Genomic DNA, 18,963 nt, shown 5'->3' on the forward strand with positions numbered 1-18,963 from the left:
GGTAACAGGAAGTAGAGTTGTCTTGACAATTTGTGGGCTTGGGTATGAATGAATGTTTTCGTCTTTTGGGGTTTGAGGTCTGGCTAAATGAAGCTTGTTTTATATTTGATGGTATGATAGCCTTGATTCTTGTATGGGAGCTGAGACCTATTTTCCATTTTTTTTGGAGGGGAGACCTAGACTAGAACCAAATTCTGATGTTGTGAGGGGAAAACCTAGATAGTGGCACAGATGAAAGAAAATGATTTATGCAAAACAAAAACAAAAGCCTGTGCTAACCCATCGCCTTTTGGGCCACGCAGAATCTAGTCATTCCTTTAGTTTTACCTAACAAAGTAAAAGTGATGTTTCCTTCTGTAGTTGATTCTTAACATTTTGTCTTCACCTTCCCCTGTACTTAGCTCACTATTCCAGGTATCATTTATCTATATATGTGTATTCTCCCCAAACCCCATCATTAGACTGTAAATTCCTAGAGTATGACAATTGTCACATCTGTCTTTGTATACACAATACCTAGTACAAGGCCTTGGACAGAGTAAGCACCGAATTTTTCAAAAAAAATTTTTTTCAAAAATAAAAGATTTCATCATCATGGAAACTGCTTTAAAATACTTGTTATTGGGTAGAGCATACTTCAACCTGCCAGCTCTTAGTGTAGTTCACTTAGTTCTGTGTTGTGCAGTTTGTTGTTTTTTAAATATTTTTAAAGCCTATTAAAATGTACATGTAACCTTTCTTATAATAAGCATTTTCCTTAAATCTAAGATTCCTTAAGTTTGCTTAATAAAGTAGTATTACAGTGTATTTATCTTAAGTAGAAGTAGTGAAAACAAGAAATAAAATTATTTATTAATGAGATACATAATATTTTCTAGGAAATGTTTTATTATAATAATTGTTTGCTTTTGTGTAAATTTGTTTGATTAAAATTCCTCTAACTGCATTTATACTAAATTATCAATGCATTCATAATTTTTTTTTTGAGGAACTGAGTGAAGACTCCTAAATTAGATTATTGATTAGAGTTTCCTAGCTAGACACAAAGCTATTCTCAGTCTTCCTTATTTATACATGAAAGACTATATCAAGGCCCAGCCTGATAAATCTTAATGATTTCATTGATAGCTCTGTGATGACCTTGGTAAGTAACTGTTTTAAAGCTTCTATTGAAATGCTTTTTCCATTTAGCAGGGGGCCCTAACTTTCTGCCAAAAGAAAGTGTTTGTTTTTTCACAGTATAACTTTTAATTCTAATGTAATGTTATACATTAATGTCCTACTCTAAAGCTGCCTCATATTCGTATGGAAGTGATCTTGAGAGCTCAAAAACTAATATAGTACATTGCAGGGCTTCTCAAGGTAAAAAGGCTTTGAATACAGGCCCAAGAATGGAATATTGCTCAGGAACAGACTTAATTACATTTTGAAAATCTCATCTCCAGAAGATTGGCTGCACCAACTCATGAAATCGTTTATAAGATATGGAGTAGTTGTGATCTGTGTAAATGGAGGGAGCTCTACCCTGAAAATCAAAGATATTTTGTAGTATTTTTAATACCATGCAAGTTGCTAATTTTATGTTTGTCTAAACAACTGCTAAAATAATATTTCCCTAGTTTAGGTTAGTACCAGGTGCTTCGTTACCCATTAATGCCATGGGTAATGAATTTTAAAGCATTTATTAGATGATAAAAGCAACTTTGAAGGGTGTTTATATTAAAATAATTTATGATGTACAGTATCCTCCAGTAGTTTTCTAGCACTTGGTCTAAGCTTGACTTTGATTGCTTACTTAGCTGATGAGGATTCTCTCAAATAATATTGATAAAATTAATAAAACAACAATTAAAAAAGCACCCCAATACTCAGTGAACTCTTGTACTATTATAGAATTACTTTGCTTTGTGAACAGTTGTTCCCTCAGACCAAGCTAAAAAGCAAAACTGTCTTTCCTTTTAGTTTGACAGTTTACTTATGCAGAAATGTCCCTCCTCATAACAACACAAAGCCATAGGCCAGTTTTAAAAAGTTAAATTCTAAGGCTGGCTACAAGTTGGTCCCTGTCTGTTAGATATAGTCCATTTCTTTTTATGATGTTTCTTTCTCACCATATTTAGTGATTCATTTCTCTTCTAGAAGAAAGTATTCATTATATACCAGAATGAAATTTCCAAATACACTACAAGCCTTTGTACACTTTCATTTCTTAATTATTAACTGCAGTTTTCTAGCATACTTTTTGTCATTCGCTCTTGTACGTGTTAAAGTTGCTGAGTTTCAATCTGTTACGTTGATTAGATTTGAAAGATCTTGTGGATTTTTTGATAGACTTCTCCTACAGCTTTCTACTCTACAACATCTTGGTGCAAAAGCTGTACTTATCATAGTGATGGTCTTGTTGTTTGCTCTCATATAAGGGCAAGACTGCCAATTGTATCTTCAAAGAAGGTGGTATTGGGTGTATCATAAAACCAACAATTCCCACTCTTTTATTTGTTTCTCCAAGGAGAAACTGTGGCCTATCCTTTAGCTTCACTTTCCTTAGTTCTTCTGATTCCATTTGTAGTGATAATGTCAGTATAGATAAATATCAGCTCTTCTAGTTATTTAATAATGTCTTGGATTTAAAGTAACAGTAATGAACTTTTAAGTTTGTATATGTTCTAAAAACTCTGATTCTTAGCACCCTTTTCCTTTTCTTTTTCTATCACTCTACCATAATCACTGCAGAAATAGACAGGAGATACATAGGACAGGGTGATTTTGCATTTTTCTTCTATTTGATGGATTGCCATGACTAAAAAAAAAGAAAGCACTGAGTAGCTAACATACTGGTATTAGCCTCTTTGTACTTAGGCTCCAAAGTAGCATGTTACCAGGAATATACTTGGAGTTTTTCTGGCTTGGCAAGAACTACCAGAGCTTATAGTTCTCTGGGATAGCCTTTGAAAAAGATGATCAGGAAGACTCAAGCCCATATGATAGATCTAAATGAGCTCTCTATAGGAATTATCTACAAATAACAATAGGGCAGCTAGGGGGCACAGTGGATAGAGTTCCAGGCCTGGATATAGGAAGTTTCTTCATGATTTCAGTTGTAGCTTCAGACACTTTCTAGCTCTGTGACCCTGGGCAAGCCCTATACCCCTGTTTCCTCAGTTCCTCTTCTGTAAAATGAGCTAGAGAAGGAAATGGCAAAACCACTCCAGTGTCTTTGCCAAGAAAACCCCAAATGGGGTCACAAAGAGTTGGATGTGACTGAAAAACAATGGAACAAAACAGATAACAAATATCTACAGCATCATTGTTGAAAGCAGGAGGACACAGGTAGGCTTTTGCAACTGCTTTTCTACAGGCCACATCTTCTAGTCATACAGTTTGCTTAAAGGTATAAAGACTACAAGAGCATACTGGATTCATTGTTTATTTAACAAACATTTTGACTCAGTAGAGCAAACTATAGATAGAACATTAAAAGCTTTCTTTTAACAAGGTATCTCTGTGGCAGCTGGGTGGCACAGTGGATAGGGCACCATCCTGAAGTCAGGAGGGCCTGAGTCCAAATCCAGCCCCAGATGCTTGACACTTACTAGCTAACTGTGTGACTCTGGGAAAGTCACTTAACCCCAATTGCCTCACCAAAAAACCCCCCAAAAAACAAAACAACAAGGTATCTCCATTACATATGTGTAATTATTATACAAGATTACCTGATAGCACAGTTCTTCATAGCCATGCCATAGTCAAGTATCAAGCCTCCATTACTGACTGGACAAAGTGATACTGAGCACCAAAAATAGGAAAGGCTTAATGGTGAACATCTCAGGCTTGCTCTGGTCCTTGGGTCCTGCTTATTGAATGAAATCCAGTTCTCAGAATGCATAATTCAAAATACAGTATAAGTCATTTGTTTCATCTATAACACAGATGGCAGACCAAGTGGAGAAATATTTATTGAACTTGAATCAAAAGATGAAATCACACTAGCACTGAAAAAAAGAGAGAAAGTATGGGACACAGATATGTCAAAGTATTCAAACAAGGTTGAAATAGATTGGGTGTTGATTCATTCTGATCCTGACACTGCCAGTGAAGCCTTTGTGTACCTTAGAGTCCTCTCATTTTACTGTAGTAAGGAAGTTGTCTTTTTTTTTTTCCAGGGTTGAAATCATGCCACATGGGTTGTGGACTTCTAGGGGAAAACACTGGGGAGGTTTTTGTGTACTTTGCTTCATAGAAAATAGCTGAAAAACCTTTCAACAAACACAAGAAGAAAATAGGACAGAGGTACACTTAACTCTTCAAAAGCAGATAAGCAGAAGTTTGTATTTATGATCCTCTTTGAAAGCTAATGACTACGCCAGGTCCTTATGCTGGACCTTGGGCTGGCAGAGGCTCTAACAGAATTGATATAGGAATCAAGTTTGAAAGACTGAGGTGTGGTGCCTATGGTGGAGAGTATGAAGGCTGTAATGACCACCATGGATTAATGATGGAGAGGGAGAGAGAAAGAAAGATACACACACACACACACCCTCATATGGAGATATATACATATATACGTATATATCCACACACATATACATTTGTGTATGTATGTGTTTATACATGGAGATGGTGGGTCTCCTCGTAAACTATGATAGGCCACTATGTGCACATTAGAGGATTACCTTACAGACCCTGCCGAAAATATTTATGCCTTTTTCTTACCACTCAACCATGTGAGAGTACACATTTGAAAGTGGACTTGATGACAGACTGACCAGAAAACAATATGTTGAATTTGCTGCTACAGGACCACCTTAACAAAATAGTTAACCATTAGAGATTAAACAACAACTCGACAAGGTAGCTATATTGTACTTAAACAGTAAGCCTATTTAGGTGAAAGCAGTTTTTCCTGTATGGATTGTCAGTCTCATCTCTAGTGGTTAACCTTCTTTTTGTGATGTTTGAGATGCATATTGCAGAAATGCTTTTTTTGGCAAAACAAATATAAAAGCTGCATCTACAATTCAAAAATAAAATATTTGGCATGTACCAGTTACTTAGTTTGATATTCTGTAAGGAATGTATGTTTAATTTTTTTTGTAAGTTAATGAGGATGATTTTGAGATACAGTACAGATCTGTTAGGATTTTGGTCTTGGTATTTGTATTAACTTGTGAGGCTTTGATTTAAATCTTTCATTATATTATGATTTTCTTTTAGGTGTATTGCACTAAGTGACACTTGTTAAATATGTCTTCCTTTCAAAAACAGGGAACAAAAGATTACTTGATAGCTACAACCATAGAGAACCTTGTTTAACAATTATCTGTCAATCTCAAATGAGGCATATGAGGAGAAGTTTATCAACAAAGAAGTTCACCAGCTTTCATGTGCTGCACAGAGTTCATATGAAAGCATGATTTTGAATCCTCCAGATACTCTTATTTATGGAAGATACTGTATTTCTTATATTAAGCTCCAGAATACTACAGAACCACCTCACAAAAAAATTAACCACTAGGGAGTAGACTGACAATCCATACAAGAAAAAAGAAAAAGAATGTGTGTTGTCCAGACTGTGACACAATTGAATTGTTAGTATTATGAATCAGACTATCAGTACATTTATCTTAGATGGACAGGGAGCATTTAGATGGACTATATCTCTAGTAATATGGGATGTCTGTTCCTATATCTTAAATAAAAACAACTGGTAGTCAACCTTAAAACTTAGCTTCTTAAAAATTGCCACTTGTGCTTTCAGTGACCCACGCTACTCCTTGATGCAAATACCAATCTTTTCAGCACCATTATTCTTCTAGTCATGTTATATGGGTGTGAGTCATGAAAAAGTATCTCCAAAGAATCAGAATTCTTAAGAAAAACTTCAAGAAGGGTGAACCCAAGAGAGGAAGGATTTGAGGAAGACCTGAAAAGGAAGAAGATTCAGTCCTTAGGAGAAAGGTTTAAGAAAAAGGATATGAGGAGGAAAAGCATCAGAAAGAATTGTCTGAAGAAAAAGAAAAAAATAGAGGTAGCTAGGTGGTACAGTGAGTAGAGCTCCAGCCTTGGAGTCAAGAGGACCTGAATTCAAATATGGCCTCAGACACTTGACATTTTGACACGTACTAGCTGTGTGACCCTGGGCAAGTCACTTAACCCCATCGCCTCACCCAAAAAAATAAATAAAGAAGAAGATAGTAGGACAAAGTAAGGTGTTATTTGGGAAAAGAAGTCATGTATGGTTATGAGAGATGAAGGATTACTAAACCCTTCCTGAAGTCTTCTATTACCATGACACAATTCTTTGATATCCCAATGGAGATTATATATTTTGAGATATTCTCTAATGAATACATATATACATATATATCCCCATCCCACTGGAAAGCTGGTCTCTACTTTTAGATCTTCCAACTCTGATAAGTGTGCCTTTTGACTTTTCTAAGAATTAGGCTTTCATATCATTTCCTGTAGTCTCCTCCCATTCTCCTAGTATTCTAGTATTCTCACCCCTCCTCTCCCAACCTTACCAGCAACCTACTGTATTATCTTAACCTATTAAAATGTAAGCTCCTTTTGGTTGGGGACTGGCTGTCTTGTTGGTTTGTATTTATATCCATTTATGTTTGGACATTTGAGGCCATGGGTTAAGTATAACTAACAAGGTGAAGTAAAAATCCTAATGCATGCAGGTAAATCTTATCTCAAAGGTGTAACTGAGATTTGGTGAGATATGAGACCCAGGACTGAAATACAGCCCTAAAAGAGTACGCTGTAACTAAATTAATCAATATAGGTAAAGGGCGGGAGCTGGAGGAGGAGGTCGGTAAGGAATGGTATCATACATTTTACACATGAAAGGAACTAGAATAGGAAGAGTGGTGTGTAGTATAGACCAGTGATGTCAAACTCAAATAGAAACACATTTCTGCAGCTGCATATTTACTTATAAAACCATAAAACTTGCCATAAATGAGCATTGTATGATATTTTTATTTTCTTAAATATTTCCCAATTATATTTTAATCTGGTTCCAGGCTGCACTCAGGAGTGGTAAGCTACATATTTGACACCTAGCGTAGACAACATGGGCAGGAAGAAGAAATTATTGAAGAAACAGCTGTTAGGCTTGTCACAGATGCATGATATGGGGGTGATGGAGCACTAAAACTATCTGGACATCCTGGAGTTCTCTTTGCCAGAAACATAACAGCTGATAATTTACTAATTTGCCTGTGTGTGTGTGTGTTCATTCTTTGGTGTTGCTATTTGTTTTTACACTAAAGTTGTTTTCCCTTGAACTCCATACATTGGACCATCTTTAAAAAAAATATTTTGTTGATGTTGTTCATTGTTGTTTCGTATTGAATTCCAAATGTATCCTTTCCAACAAAGTTTTCAGGGGCAGGGGGTGGGAATCAGTTTAGCAAAACCAGTTGACACATTGACCATGTCTAATAGTATAGTCAATGTATCTATACCAGTGGTCTCCCAGCCCTAAAATGAAGGGAAGGAAGTGCATGTTCTCATCTCTTCTCTGGAACCAACATTGGTTTTAGTAATTATACCCCATTTGTTTTAATTTTTTTTTTATTAACACAGCTTTTGGTTTTAATTTTGTTATCTTTATTTATATTGTGGCAGTCATGTATATTGATTTCCTGGTTCTGCTTTATCAGTTCTTCAAGTCTTCCATGCTTTTCTGAATTCTTTCTCTGGGATCAAATATAAATTACCCTCTTTGGCATTTAAAGCTCTTCACAACCTGATCCCTTCTTATCTTTCCTATAGCACAGTGGTACTCTATCACAGTCATATACAACTTGTTTAGCCATTCCTCAGCTGATGGACATCCCCTCAATTTCCAATTCTTTGCCACCACAAAAAGAGCTGCTATAAATGTGTTTGTTCATATAGGTCCTTCCATTCCCCTCTCCCCTTTTAAAAAAATCTCTTTGGGATACCGACTTAGTAGTACTGGGTCACAGAGTATGCATAGTTTTATAGCCCTTTGGTCATAGTTTTCAGTTGCTCTCCAGAATGACTGGATCAATTCACGACTTCACCAATGGTGCATTAGTGTCCCAATTTTTTCACATCCCCTCCAACATTTATCATTTTCCTTTTCTGTCATATTAACCAATCTGATAGGTTCCTCAGAGTTTTAATTTGCATTTCTCTAAACAATAATGATTTCCATATGACTATAGATAGCTTTGATTTCTTCATCTGAATTGATCAGTTGGGGAATGACTTGTATTTTTACAAATTTGACTCGGTTCTCTAATTTATTTGAGAAATAAGGCCTTTAATAGAAACATTTGCTGTTAAAAAGAAAATGTTTTTCCTAGTTTTCTGCTTTTCTTCTAAACCTTGGTTGCATTAGTTTTGTTTGTACAAAACTTTTTTTTATTTTAATATAATTAAAACTATCCATTTTACATCTCATAATGCTGTTTTTTGTTTGTTTGGTTTTTTTGGTTGTAAACTCCTTTCTCAGTCTTAGTGAGGTTTTTTTTTGTTTGGTTGGTTTTTTTGGCTAGGCAGTGGTGTTAAGTGACTTACCCAGGGTCACACAGCTAGCAAGTGTCAAGTGTCTGAGTTCACATTTGAACTCAGCTCCTCCTAACTACAGGGTCAGTGCTCTATCCACTGCACCACCTAACTGCCCCATAAACTCCCTGACAGGTAAACAAACTATTCCTTGCTTTCCTAATCTGTTTACAGTATCATCCCTTATGTTTAAATCATGTAACTATTTTTACCTTATCTTAGTATACAGTCTAAAAAACTGTTGGTCTACACCTAGTTTGTGCCATGCTGTTTTCCAGTTTTACCAGCACTTTTTGTCAAATCTGTGAGTTCTTGTCCAGAAAGCTTTGGTCTTTGGATTTATCGAACACTAAATTACTATGATCATTTACTGCTGTGTATTGTGTACCTAATCTATTCCACAGATCTACCACTCCATTTCTTAGCCAGTACCAGATTGTTTTGATGATTACTGCTTTATAATACAGTTTGAGCTCTGGTAATGGCAAGTCCACCTTCCGTTGCATTTTTTTCTATTAATTCCCTTGATATACTTTTGTTCTTCCAGATGAATTTTGTTATTATTTTTGCTAGTTTCGCAAAATAATTTTTGGTAGTTTGGTATGGTGCTGAATAAATAAATTGATATAGGTAGAATTGTCATTTCACTATATTGGCTCAGCCTACCCCTAAGCAATTGATATTTTTCCAGATGTATAGATCTAATTTTATTTGTTTTGTAATAGTGTTCCTATAGCTCCTGAGTTTGTCTTGGCAGGTAGACTTGGAAGTATTTTATGTTTTCAAATTGTCATTTTAATTGGAATTTCTCTATCTCTTGGTGCTGAACTTTTTTGGGTAATATATAGAAATGCTGATGATTCATGTGGGTTTATTTTAGCTTTGCTAACATTGCTAATTATTTCAGCTAGTTCTTTAGTTGATTCTCTAGGCTTCTCTAAGTATACCATCATATCTCCTGCAAAGAGTGATGGTTTTGTTTCCTCATTGCCTGCTCTAATTACTTTATTTTTGCTTCTTCTTATTGCCATAGCTAACTTTTATAGCACAATATTGAAGATAAGTGGCATCCTGGCTTCACTCCTTATCTTACTGGGAAAACTTTCAGTTTTACCGAATGGGGATGCTTGCTGATGTTTCTACATAGATACTACTTATCATTTAAAGGAACATTCTCTTTATTCCTATGCTCTCTAGTGTTTTTAATAGGAATGGGTATCATATTTTGCCAAAGGCCTTTTCCGCATCTATTGAAATAATCATATAATTTATGTTGGTTTTGTTACTTATATGGTCAGTTATGCTGGTAGATTTCCTAGCATTGAACCAACCTTGCATTCCTGGTATAAATGCCACCTGGTCATAGTGTATGATCCTTTGATATAGTGCTCTAATCTCCTTGCTTATATTTTAATTTTTTTGCATTGATGTTCATTAGGAAAATTGGTTTATAGTTTTCTTTCTCTGTTTCTGCTGTTCCTGGTTTAGGTATCAGCATTATTTTTGTGTCAGAAAAAAGATTTTGGTAGGACTCCTTCACCTATTTTTCCAAATAGTTTATATAATATTGGAATTAATTATTCTTTAAATGGTTGGTAGAATTCACTTGTGAATCCATCTGGTTCTGAGAAGTTTTTCCTTAGGGACTTTATTGATGGCTTTTTCAATTTCTTTTTCTAAAATGGGGTTACTTAAGTATTCTATTTCCTCTTCTGTTTATCTGGGCAATTTATATTTTTCTATCCAGTTCACTTAGATTGTCACGTTTATTGGCATATAACTGGGCAAAAAAACTAATAATTGCTTTAATTTCTTTTTCATTGATGGCAAATTCACCCTTTTCATTTTTGATGCTGGTAATTTGGTTGTTGTGTTTTGTTTTTTTCCCCATAAAACCAGCTCCCAGTTTATTTATATAGTCCAGTGGTTTACTTTAAATTTTATTAATCTCTCCTTTGGTTTTTAGGATTTCCAATTTGGCGTTTAATTGGGGGTTTTTAACTTGTTCTTTCTCTAGCTTTTTTAGTTGCATGCCCAATTCATTTATCTGCTCCTTATTTTATTGATGTAGGCATTTAGATATAAATTCCCCCCTCAGTACTGCGTTGGCGGAATCAAATAAATTTTGGTGTGTCTCATTGTTATTCTCATTAATGAAATTATTATTTCTAGGCTTTGTTCTTTGACCCACTCATTCTTAGGATTAGTTTCCAAATAATTTCTAATATATCTTTGTGTAGCCCTTTATTGAATGTAATTTTTTATTGCATTATTATCTGAAAAAGATACATTTAACATTTCTACCAGTTTGCATTTGATTGCTTACATGGACAATTTTTGTGTAGGTGTCATGGTTGCTGAGAAAAGGGTATTTCCCCATTCAGTTTTCTCCAGGTCTATTATAACTAACTCTTCTAAAATTCTATTCACCTCCCTATTTTCTTTCTTGTTTATTTTGTGGTTGGATATATCTAGTTCTGAGAGGGGAAAAGTTGAGGACCCTCACTAGTATAGTTTTACTATTTCCAGATTTTTTAACTCGTTTAACTTCTTTAAAAATTTGGATGCTCTGCCATTTGGTGCATATATATTCAATACTGAAATTACTTCATTGTCTGTGTACCTTTTAGTAAGATGTAGTTTTCTTCTTTACCTTTTTAATTAGGTCTATTTTTGCTTTTGTTTTGTCTAAGATCATGATTGCTACCCCTGCTTTTTTTTTTTAACTTCCCCTGAAGCATAATAGATTCTACTCCAGCCCTTTACTGTGTATCTCTCTGCTTCAAATGTGCTTCTTATAATCAACATACTGTAGGATTCTAGTTTTTAATCCACTCTATCTGCTTTCATTTTATGGTGAGTTTATCCGATTCACAGTTACAATTACTGCTTTCCCCTCCCTCTCCCTCTTTCTTTGTAACTCTTTTCCTCCCTCTTCATCCTGTCCCTCTTCACCAGGATTTTGCTTCTAACTACTGCCTCCCCCAATCTGCCCTTCTTTCTATCAATCCCCTTCCTGCTTCCCTGTAGGATAAGATAGATTTCTGTACCCAACTGAGTGTTTGTTATTCTACTTGAGTCAATTCTGATGAGTAAGGTTCAAATGATGCTCCCCAAACTTTCCCTCCTTTTTGATCTTGGCTTTCAGATAGTCCAGTAATTCTCAATTTATTTTCCAAATCATTTTTTCCAATGAAATATTTGACATTTTCTATTTTTTCATTCTTTTCATTTTGTTTTATTGTTTCTTGATGTCTCATGGAGTCATTAGTTTCCACTTCCCCAGTGCTAATTTATAAAGAATAATTTTCTTCAATGAACTTTTGTATCTCATTTTCCCTTAGGCCAGTTCTTTTTTTTTTTCCCTTTTTTGGCAATTGGGGTTAAATGACTTGCCCAGAGTCACACAGCTAGTAAGTGTCAAGTGTTTGGTCTGAGGCCAAATTTTAACTCAGGTCCTCCTGACTTCAGGGCCGGTGCTCTTCTACTGCGCCACCTAGCTGCCCCCAGTTCTACTTTTTAAGGAGTTTTCTTCAGTGAATGTTTGTACATTTTTTTTCCATTTTTTGAGCTTCCAAGCTGTTGACTATTTCCTCATGATTCTCTTATATCATTTTCATTTCTTTTCCCAGTTTTTCTTCTGTCTCTCTAACTTTATTTTTAAAATCCTTTTTGAGCTCTTCCAGAAGTTCTTTTTGGACTGAGACCAATTCACATTTTTCTTGAGGCTTCACATGTAGGCATATTGAAATTGTTGTCCTCTTCTGAGTTTGTGTTTTGGTCTTCCCTGTCACCCTGGTAACTTTCTGTAGTCAGTTTCTTTCTTTCTTTCTTCCTTTCTTTTTTGCTCATTTTTTTCCCCAGTCTACTTCATGATTTTTAAAGTTGGGCTCTGTTTCTGGGGTGGAGGGGGCACTGTCCCAGGCTTCTTGTGCCTAAAGAGTAGGGCCATAGGATCTTGCCACTTGCCTGCTGCACCAGGAGAGTAGGGCCTCTCGGCTGTCCTGCTGTGCCAAGGCCACAGAGCCTGGTAGCTAACCTGCACCTGGGCTCAGGGCTTCGCCACAGGCTTGCTAGAACCTGGCCTTCTGCTAGCTTGCCTGGACACCAACTGCACTGGAATGTGTTAACCATTGTCATGGGCTGGAAACTTTTTTCACCTTGTCCTTTTGTTGGTTCTGCTGCTCCAGAATTCATTTTGAGGCATTATTTTATAGTTGTTTAGAGGTGAATTTGGGAGAGTTCCTGCCTTTGCTATCTTGATTCCACCCCCAATTTTTCTTTATACTTGAAGGGGGGGGCTTTCCCCCTAGATACTTGTAAACAAATTCTTTTTACTGAAATTGTGAAATTTAACCACTGCCTTGGTTTGGTCAAGCAAAGCTTTATTGTTTGTATTCAAAAGTTATAGACCATTTTCTTATGTTATTTCTTGCAGAATCATATTCAAGTTGTTTGACTTTTCATGTTCTTCCAGAAGACCTATTATCCTTAAGTTACCTCTGCGTATTTTATCTTCAAGTTCATTCACTCTGATGTATAAAATATATCGGTTAAGTCCTTTTTTCTTGTGCTTTTATATTTTTGTGTTAGACTCCACTGTCTCTCACCAAGAGTTTTCTGTGCCTGTTTTCACTGTTTTATTCTGGACCTGTTATTTAATTAGCTACAGTAGATTCCCTTTCCTTTGGGCTTTTCCCCCTCCTTTCTGTGCTGTTCCCCCCTTTCTCATCTAGGTCTCATCTAGGTCAGACATTTCATCATTCTACCCTGAGATACCCAAATACTTACCTTCTCAATATGTAGGTTGAAAGGTGATGAATGTTTTAACCGTAGCAATTGTTGAAGACTGTCTTTAAGTCAGAGAACAGTTTTGTATCTCTACTAGAGGAGGAAATATCCACATCAGTAAATGTACTACTCTCTTCGTGTAGAAAATTAAATTCCAGGGGCAGTTAGGTGGCGCAGTGGATAGAGCACCAGCCCTGGATTCAGGAGGTCCCAAGTTCAAATGCGGCCTCAGACACATACCACTTACTAGCTGTGTGACCCTGGACAAGTCACTTAACCCCACTGCCTAGCCAAAAAAAAAAGAAATTCCATATCCTTTGTATTAATGTTATTTGTTAATGATGTTTCTATCTCATTGTCAAATTTTGAGAGAGATGTGTCCTCAGAATACATTCTTTTCTTTAATAGCGATATATATTAGTACCTAAAGCTTCAAAGATCTGTACCACATGTTAAGATTATCTAAGATTAAAGGAACTTTACTTTTGTTAGTCACATATGTGTTGGCAGATACTAATACCATTTGATTAAAATACAGGATTATTCTTTTTTTTAAATAAAATGTGCTTTCCCCAGAATTGTGAAATGGGCTTGAAAGGAACCCCCATAACAAGGGACAAAGTTTTCTGTGTTAAAATACTAGTAATGTGTGATATGAATAGAAGTGCATGAAATTGTACTGTGGGAAAGATGGCATTAACATTCAAGTTTATATTGTGAAGTTCCTGGGAACAAATGGGGACAAGAGCAAGGACAGCATGGAGCAGCAGTAAGGGGATCCTCAGGCAAGCTATACAATCTAGGAGTAGAGTTTGTTGTGTTTTGGGTTTTTTTAAAGGCATTTCAAATGTATATGTTTTAGAGCAGGTGTTCTTAATCTGAGACCTTTCAATACATTTCAAGGGTTCTTTGAATTTGGCAAGGGGAAAAAATGAATTTTTATTTTCACTAACCTCTAACTGAAATTTAGCAACAAATTACAATAGTATTAAAAATACTTCTGGTACCAGTAGAAATATTTTTTTTCAGTATCACAGATACCTTGAAATATCATTTACACTCACCATCACTACTTTGAAATTAATGTAGGTGTTATATCCACATTTTAAACTCACATTTTAAAAAAACATTTTCATAACTATATTCAGCATAAATGGTTTCCTTTGTAATTCCAAGGGATTTTGTTCATTTAAAAACATTCTGAGAATGGATCCATAGACTTTGCCAAACATCCATGACATACACAAAAGTTAAGAACCTCTGTTATGCAGAAAAATAGATGGATCACCTAGTCTGCAAAGATTAAGTGACTTGCCCAAGGTCAGACAGCTAGTATGTATCCAAGATAGGACTTAAAACTCAAGTTTTCCCTGATCAAAGCTGCCTCTTTTTCCATTATGCCATGTTTGTTTGTATTACATGTTTATATGTTTTTTTCCTAAGTGAATTTCTTGGATGGTACTTTTTCTCCGCCCAAAACTCATCTTTTGGCATAAGCAACACCCAAATGGGGCTAGAAAACCAACTGTAAGCACCAAGGACAGATATTCCAGTCTCTTATGTTAGCGCTCCCACCTCCATCCCCCAAGGAGAGTCCACCACACTATACTTAACGACTACTCTTATTGAACTTTTTAAAGAATCACTTGCCATTGAAAGAAACTGTTTTTACTATTCACATAAAGGATATAAAATATGGTGGACTCATTTGACCACTGAGTCCCAGACAGGGTAGCCCTAGAAAAAATTGTCAGTGCATTAGCATGGGCTAGCACCCAAGAATTCAAAGTCCTTTAACTTCCTGAGGTTTCCACACTCCTTAACCATCCCTGCCTTGCAGTCCCTCCCATGACCCCATCCAAAGTGCCTTCTGTGACTGCAGCAATGGATTCCTTTCTTCTTTCTTTTCCATCTCAAAATTTATTGTTCCCACAGGATCCTGCTCTTAGCTTTCTAACATTGCAGCAAACTATTTGGTAAACTAATTTGAGCTAAAGTGTTATAATGGCTCTAATTTTCATAATACTTAATGCCTCCATTTTTTTCAAGGCTGGTTGGGGAGAAAAGAGTACAGAAACCTTTCAAGTACCCATTAAAATCACAACATTAATGCAACTGGCATCAGTCATAGATTTAAAACTCAGATCATTGTAGGAGTTAAATTTGTTTTTGTCAACTGATGGATTTTCTAATTATTTCTTATAGATGGATATTCCTATGAAAAGGAAGCAATAGAAAATTGGATCAGCAAAAAGAAGCGTACAAGTCCAATGACTAATTTGATTCTTCCTTCACTTGTACTGACACCAAACAGGACTCTGAAAATGGCCATCGATCGCTGGCTAGAGACTCATCAGAAATGAAACTGTTTAAATGTCCTTACTTAGATAATTACTAATTCCAATGAGGTAAATTTCTAGCAGCTTTAAAGGAAAACATATATGAACTCAAAAATTTGTTATATCCAAACCAAAAGAAGGTAAGCTAAATTTTGTTTAACTAGTTTCTATATTTTGTCTTTAAAACATATTGTGAATTAAATTCTATATCTAACCCTATTTATGTTGTTATTTTTATACAAATACAAAGCAGTCCAATTAACATATACAACAAAAAGGTTTCTTTTGGCATTAGGTAACAATGTCTTTTAATATTAAATATCTCAACAACAATTACTATAGCCAAGTTGGCTCCTTGGTAGGTATTTGTATCAAATATTCTTACAACAAATGTCACTCTAAAGAAATCTTCATTGTAGCACTGGTGGCCTATTTTGAGCAGAATTTAACATATATTCATTTGAACTGCCCTTTCTGATAAAAAATATATTAATACTCTAAATTAAATGTCAGACAATCCTTTGTGAATGTGTTTGTATGTGTGTATGTCTGTGTGTACACAATTTTACAGAATCTCAGGTTTGAAAGGGACTTCAGAGGTAGGCCCACACCTTACCTGCGTAAGAATTTAGGGAGGTTCTATCAGTTCTGATAAATTTAGTAAGTTATATTAAAATCTGTGGTTTGTCACTGAAAAATATAGGGAACAGTTGGGAAAGAGCTAATTATCAAGTTTCTACAAAAATCAAGTGAGATTGAAAAAGCTACTCAGGCACACTTGCAGGAAGTACATGTCACAATGCCTTTCTGCTAGAGTTTACAAGGTCATTATAGTATCTAAAATTGATATTTTATCCTCTTTTTCCCACAAATTGCTATTGACTCCAAGCTTGTGGGCAAAGAACTTTTCTACATGACAGCCTGGTAATTTGGTCTCTTCACTTAGAAAAGACTTGCCCCAGTAGGGAATTTTAGGTTCAAAGAAGTTAGATTTGGGTGCAAGTTTTTTCTGATTCTAAAGGAGCTTTATGATTTCTTGGTTAATTTGAGTGGCTTTTACATTTCCAATGAGATTTAGCTTTTAATGGCCACCACTGACTGTGGTAGCAATGTGCAATATAAATAAATAGATGGTATAATATAAAGAGCACCAGGACCTAGAAGTCAGAAGATGTAATTCTAGTTCTGGACTCACCATTTACCAGCTGAAAGATTGTGGGGAAATCATAATCTCTCTCTAGGTCAGTTTTCCTCATCTGTAAAATGAAAACAGCAGCATGGAAATAAATATCTAACTTAGAGGACTATGATGAGGAAAGTTTTATGTCAGTGTACCAAAAGAAAAAGGAGGACTACATTCCTCTAAATGTATCCATCCTCTATGTAAAATTTCATTTCATCCTTCATTTCAAAAAGAAGGAACAAATTAAAACCTACCTTTATTCTTAGATTAGAAAGCCTTTGCTCTGCATCTAAATTATGAGCTAACAAAAAACATTTAAACAATCAAAGATATCCATCTACAGAAAGAAAAACCTAGGAAAAGGAAATCTTCCCACAGAAGTCTTCTTGCTTAAATTATAGAAAGATCACCTAATAAAATGATTATAAAAATATCATAGCTCCTATTTTGTGAATTTAGTGGGAAAAAATTCCTATTCAGAAATAAAAACTCATTTACAACAGATTAAATTCACATATGATAATTACATACTGCTACTTTTGCATGTCAGCATTTTACTAATATAATTCTTCTCAGTTCTTGTTTAATATCACTAGATATAATTTCTTTTGAAAGAAGTGTGATCTGTAAGGTATATGTTCACTACCTGAAGAATCAACCATTAATGCAAAAGCATTTCTATGGCACCTGTAGTGTTTGCTTTTTTTAAGACACTGGATTTGCTTTAAGCAAGAGAATGTCACAATTTAAAATCTGGAATAGGAACCAATAAATGCTATTCTAAGTGACACTGAAACTAAAAATGATAATTATTGAACCTTTTACTTTATCTGAGCAGACAGAACCACAAGTGCTTTTAACCAAAGAATGAATGAAAATCACAGGTTTATTCAATTTGAGGCAACACAGGTAGCCTTATTAAAAAAAATTGAGTCTTAACCTTGCTTCAGGAAAATGTGCATGATACAAGAGAGCAGGGAGTTCATTGAGTAGCATGCTGTTGAGTTCTTCCTGGGGCCTCCATTTTGTGAAGAGGCCCAGATTGGCCAGCCTTCATTCCCTGTGTATACACTTTCTTCCTCCCTCCCCACCCCCAGCTTTTTACCTCCTTTTTGTGTATTAGCTTCCACCATTAGAACATAAGCTCTGAGGACAGGAACTGTTTTTCCCCCTTGAGTTTGTATCACTAGCTCTTAGCACAGTGCTTAGCATACATTAAGTGCCTAATAAATACTTCTTCCCTTACCTAAGGCAAGTTTCCACTATCTACTGAACATATTAAGATCCTTATATTCCTCTGTCTTCCTTCAATTAGGAATCTTCATCCAAAAACAGCCTTAAAATTTGCTTCAAAGAAATTTCTTTAACCAAACTACAGAATTTGCTGGATTTAGGGGGGGAAAATGGGGGCAGCTAGGTGGCGCAGTGGATAGAGCACCAGCCCTAAAGTCAGGAGGACCCGAGTTCAAATTCGATCTCAGACCAAACACTTGACACTTACTAGCTTGTGTGATCCTGGGCAACTCACTTAACCCCAATTGCCTAAAGAAAAAAAAGTCACCCTGAGTCAATATAAATAAGAGGTGATTTGGAGATACTTTAGTATTACAATTGACTAGATAAATGTAAAGATCAAGTTCAAGTCTGCATAGATCAAAAATTTATCTTGGGGTAGCACAGCTTGCCATTTACCCTTGTTCATTCTTTACTTTGAAATTAAAATTCATGTTGGTATGAAAACAAACATTTTAAGATGAAACATATTGTAATATAAATGTGCTAAAGGCAAACCTGTGACAGTAACACTCGGTTTTCTGTGTGTTTTGGCAAAAATGATTGAGAGTTGGAGCATTACCCATCCTGTTGCCAGTCAAAACAGACACTAAGCTTTTCTGGCACAGCTAGAAAGTGAAAATAAAGATTTGATCTATGAAAAATGTGTTTCAGAGGAACAAAGACCTACTGTGAACGTTCAGCTTCTAGAACTCCTATAAGGCCTTGGTACAGTAATAGATCACTCGAAGTTAAGTCAGTGCGTGTATCATACTTATAAACAGTACACTCCCACCCCATCCAGGGTTTTGTTCAACTCAGAGCAAA

The 18,963-nt window shown here is 35.6% G+C and overlaps 1 protein-coding gene and 1 pseudogene across 5 annotated transcripts in view; both read left to right on the forward strand.

Annotated features, from left to right (window-relative positions):
- WDSUB1 (WD repeat, sterile alpha motif and U-box domain containing 1) overlaps positions 1-15,899 on the forward strand; it is a 73,709-nt gene extending 57,810 nt beyond the window's left edge. For all 5 annotated transcript variants that reach the window (XM_021004930.2, XM_021004929.2, XM_021004932.2 and 2 more), the window contains one exon: positions 15,547-15,899. In XM_021004930.2, coding sequence (XP_020860589.1) covers positions 15,547-15,704 — 158 coding nt within the window. In that variant the 3' untranslated portion in view covers positions 15,705-15,899. The remainder of the gene's footprint in view (positions 1-15,546) is intronic.
- LOC144454241 (heterogeneous nuclear ribonucleoprotein H2-like) lies at positions 1,659-4,348 on the forward strand (annotated as a pseudogene).
- Positions 15,900-18,963: the final 3,064 nt, after the last annotated feature.

This window comes from Phascolarctos cinereus, unplaced genomic scaffold (genome assembly GCF_003287225.1).
Source record: "Phascolarctos cinereus isolate Bilbo 61053 unplaced genomic scaffold, phaCin_HiC Scaffold_726;HRSCAF=1367, whole genome shotgun sequence".
NCBI lineage: Eukaryota > Metazoa > Chordata > Mammalia > Diprotodontia > Phascolarctidae > Phascolarctos > Phascolarctos cinereus.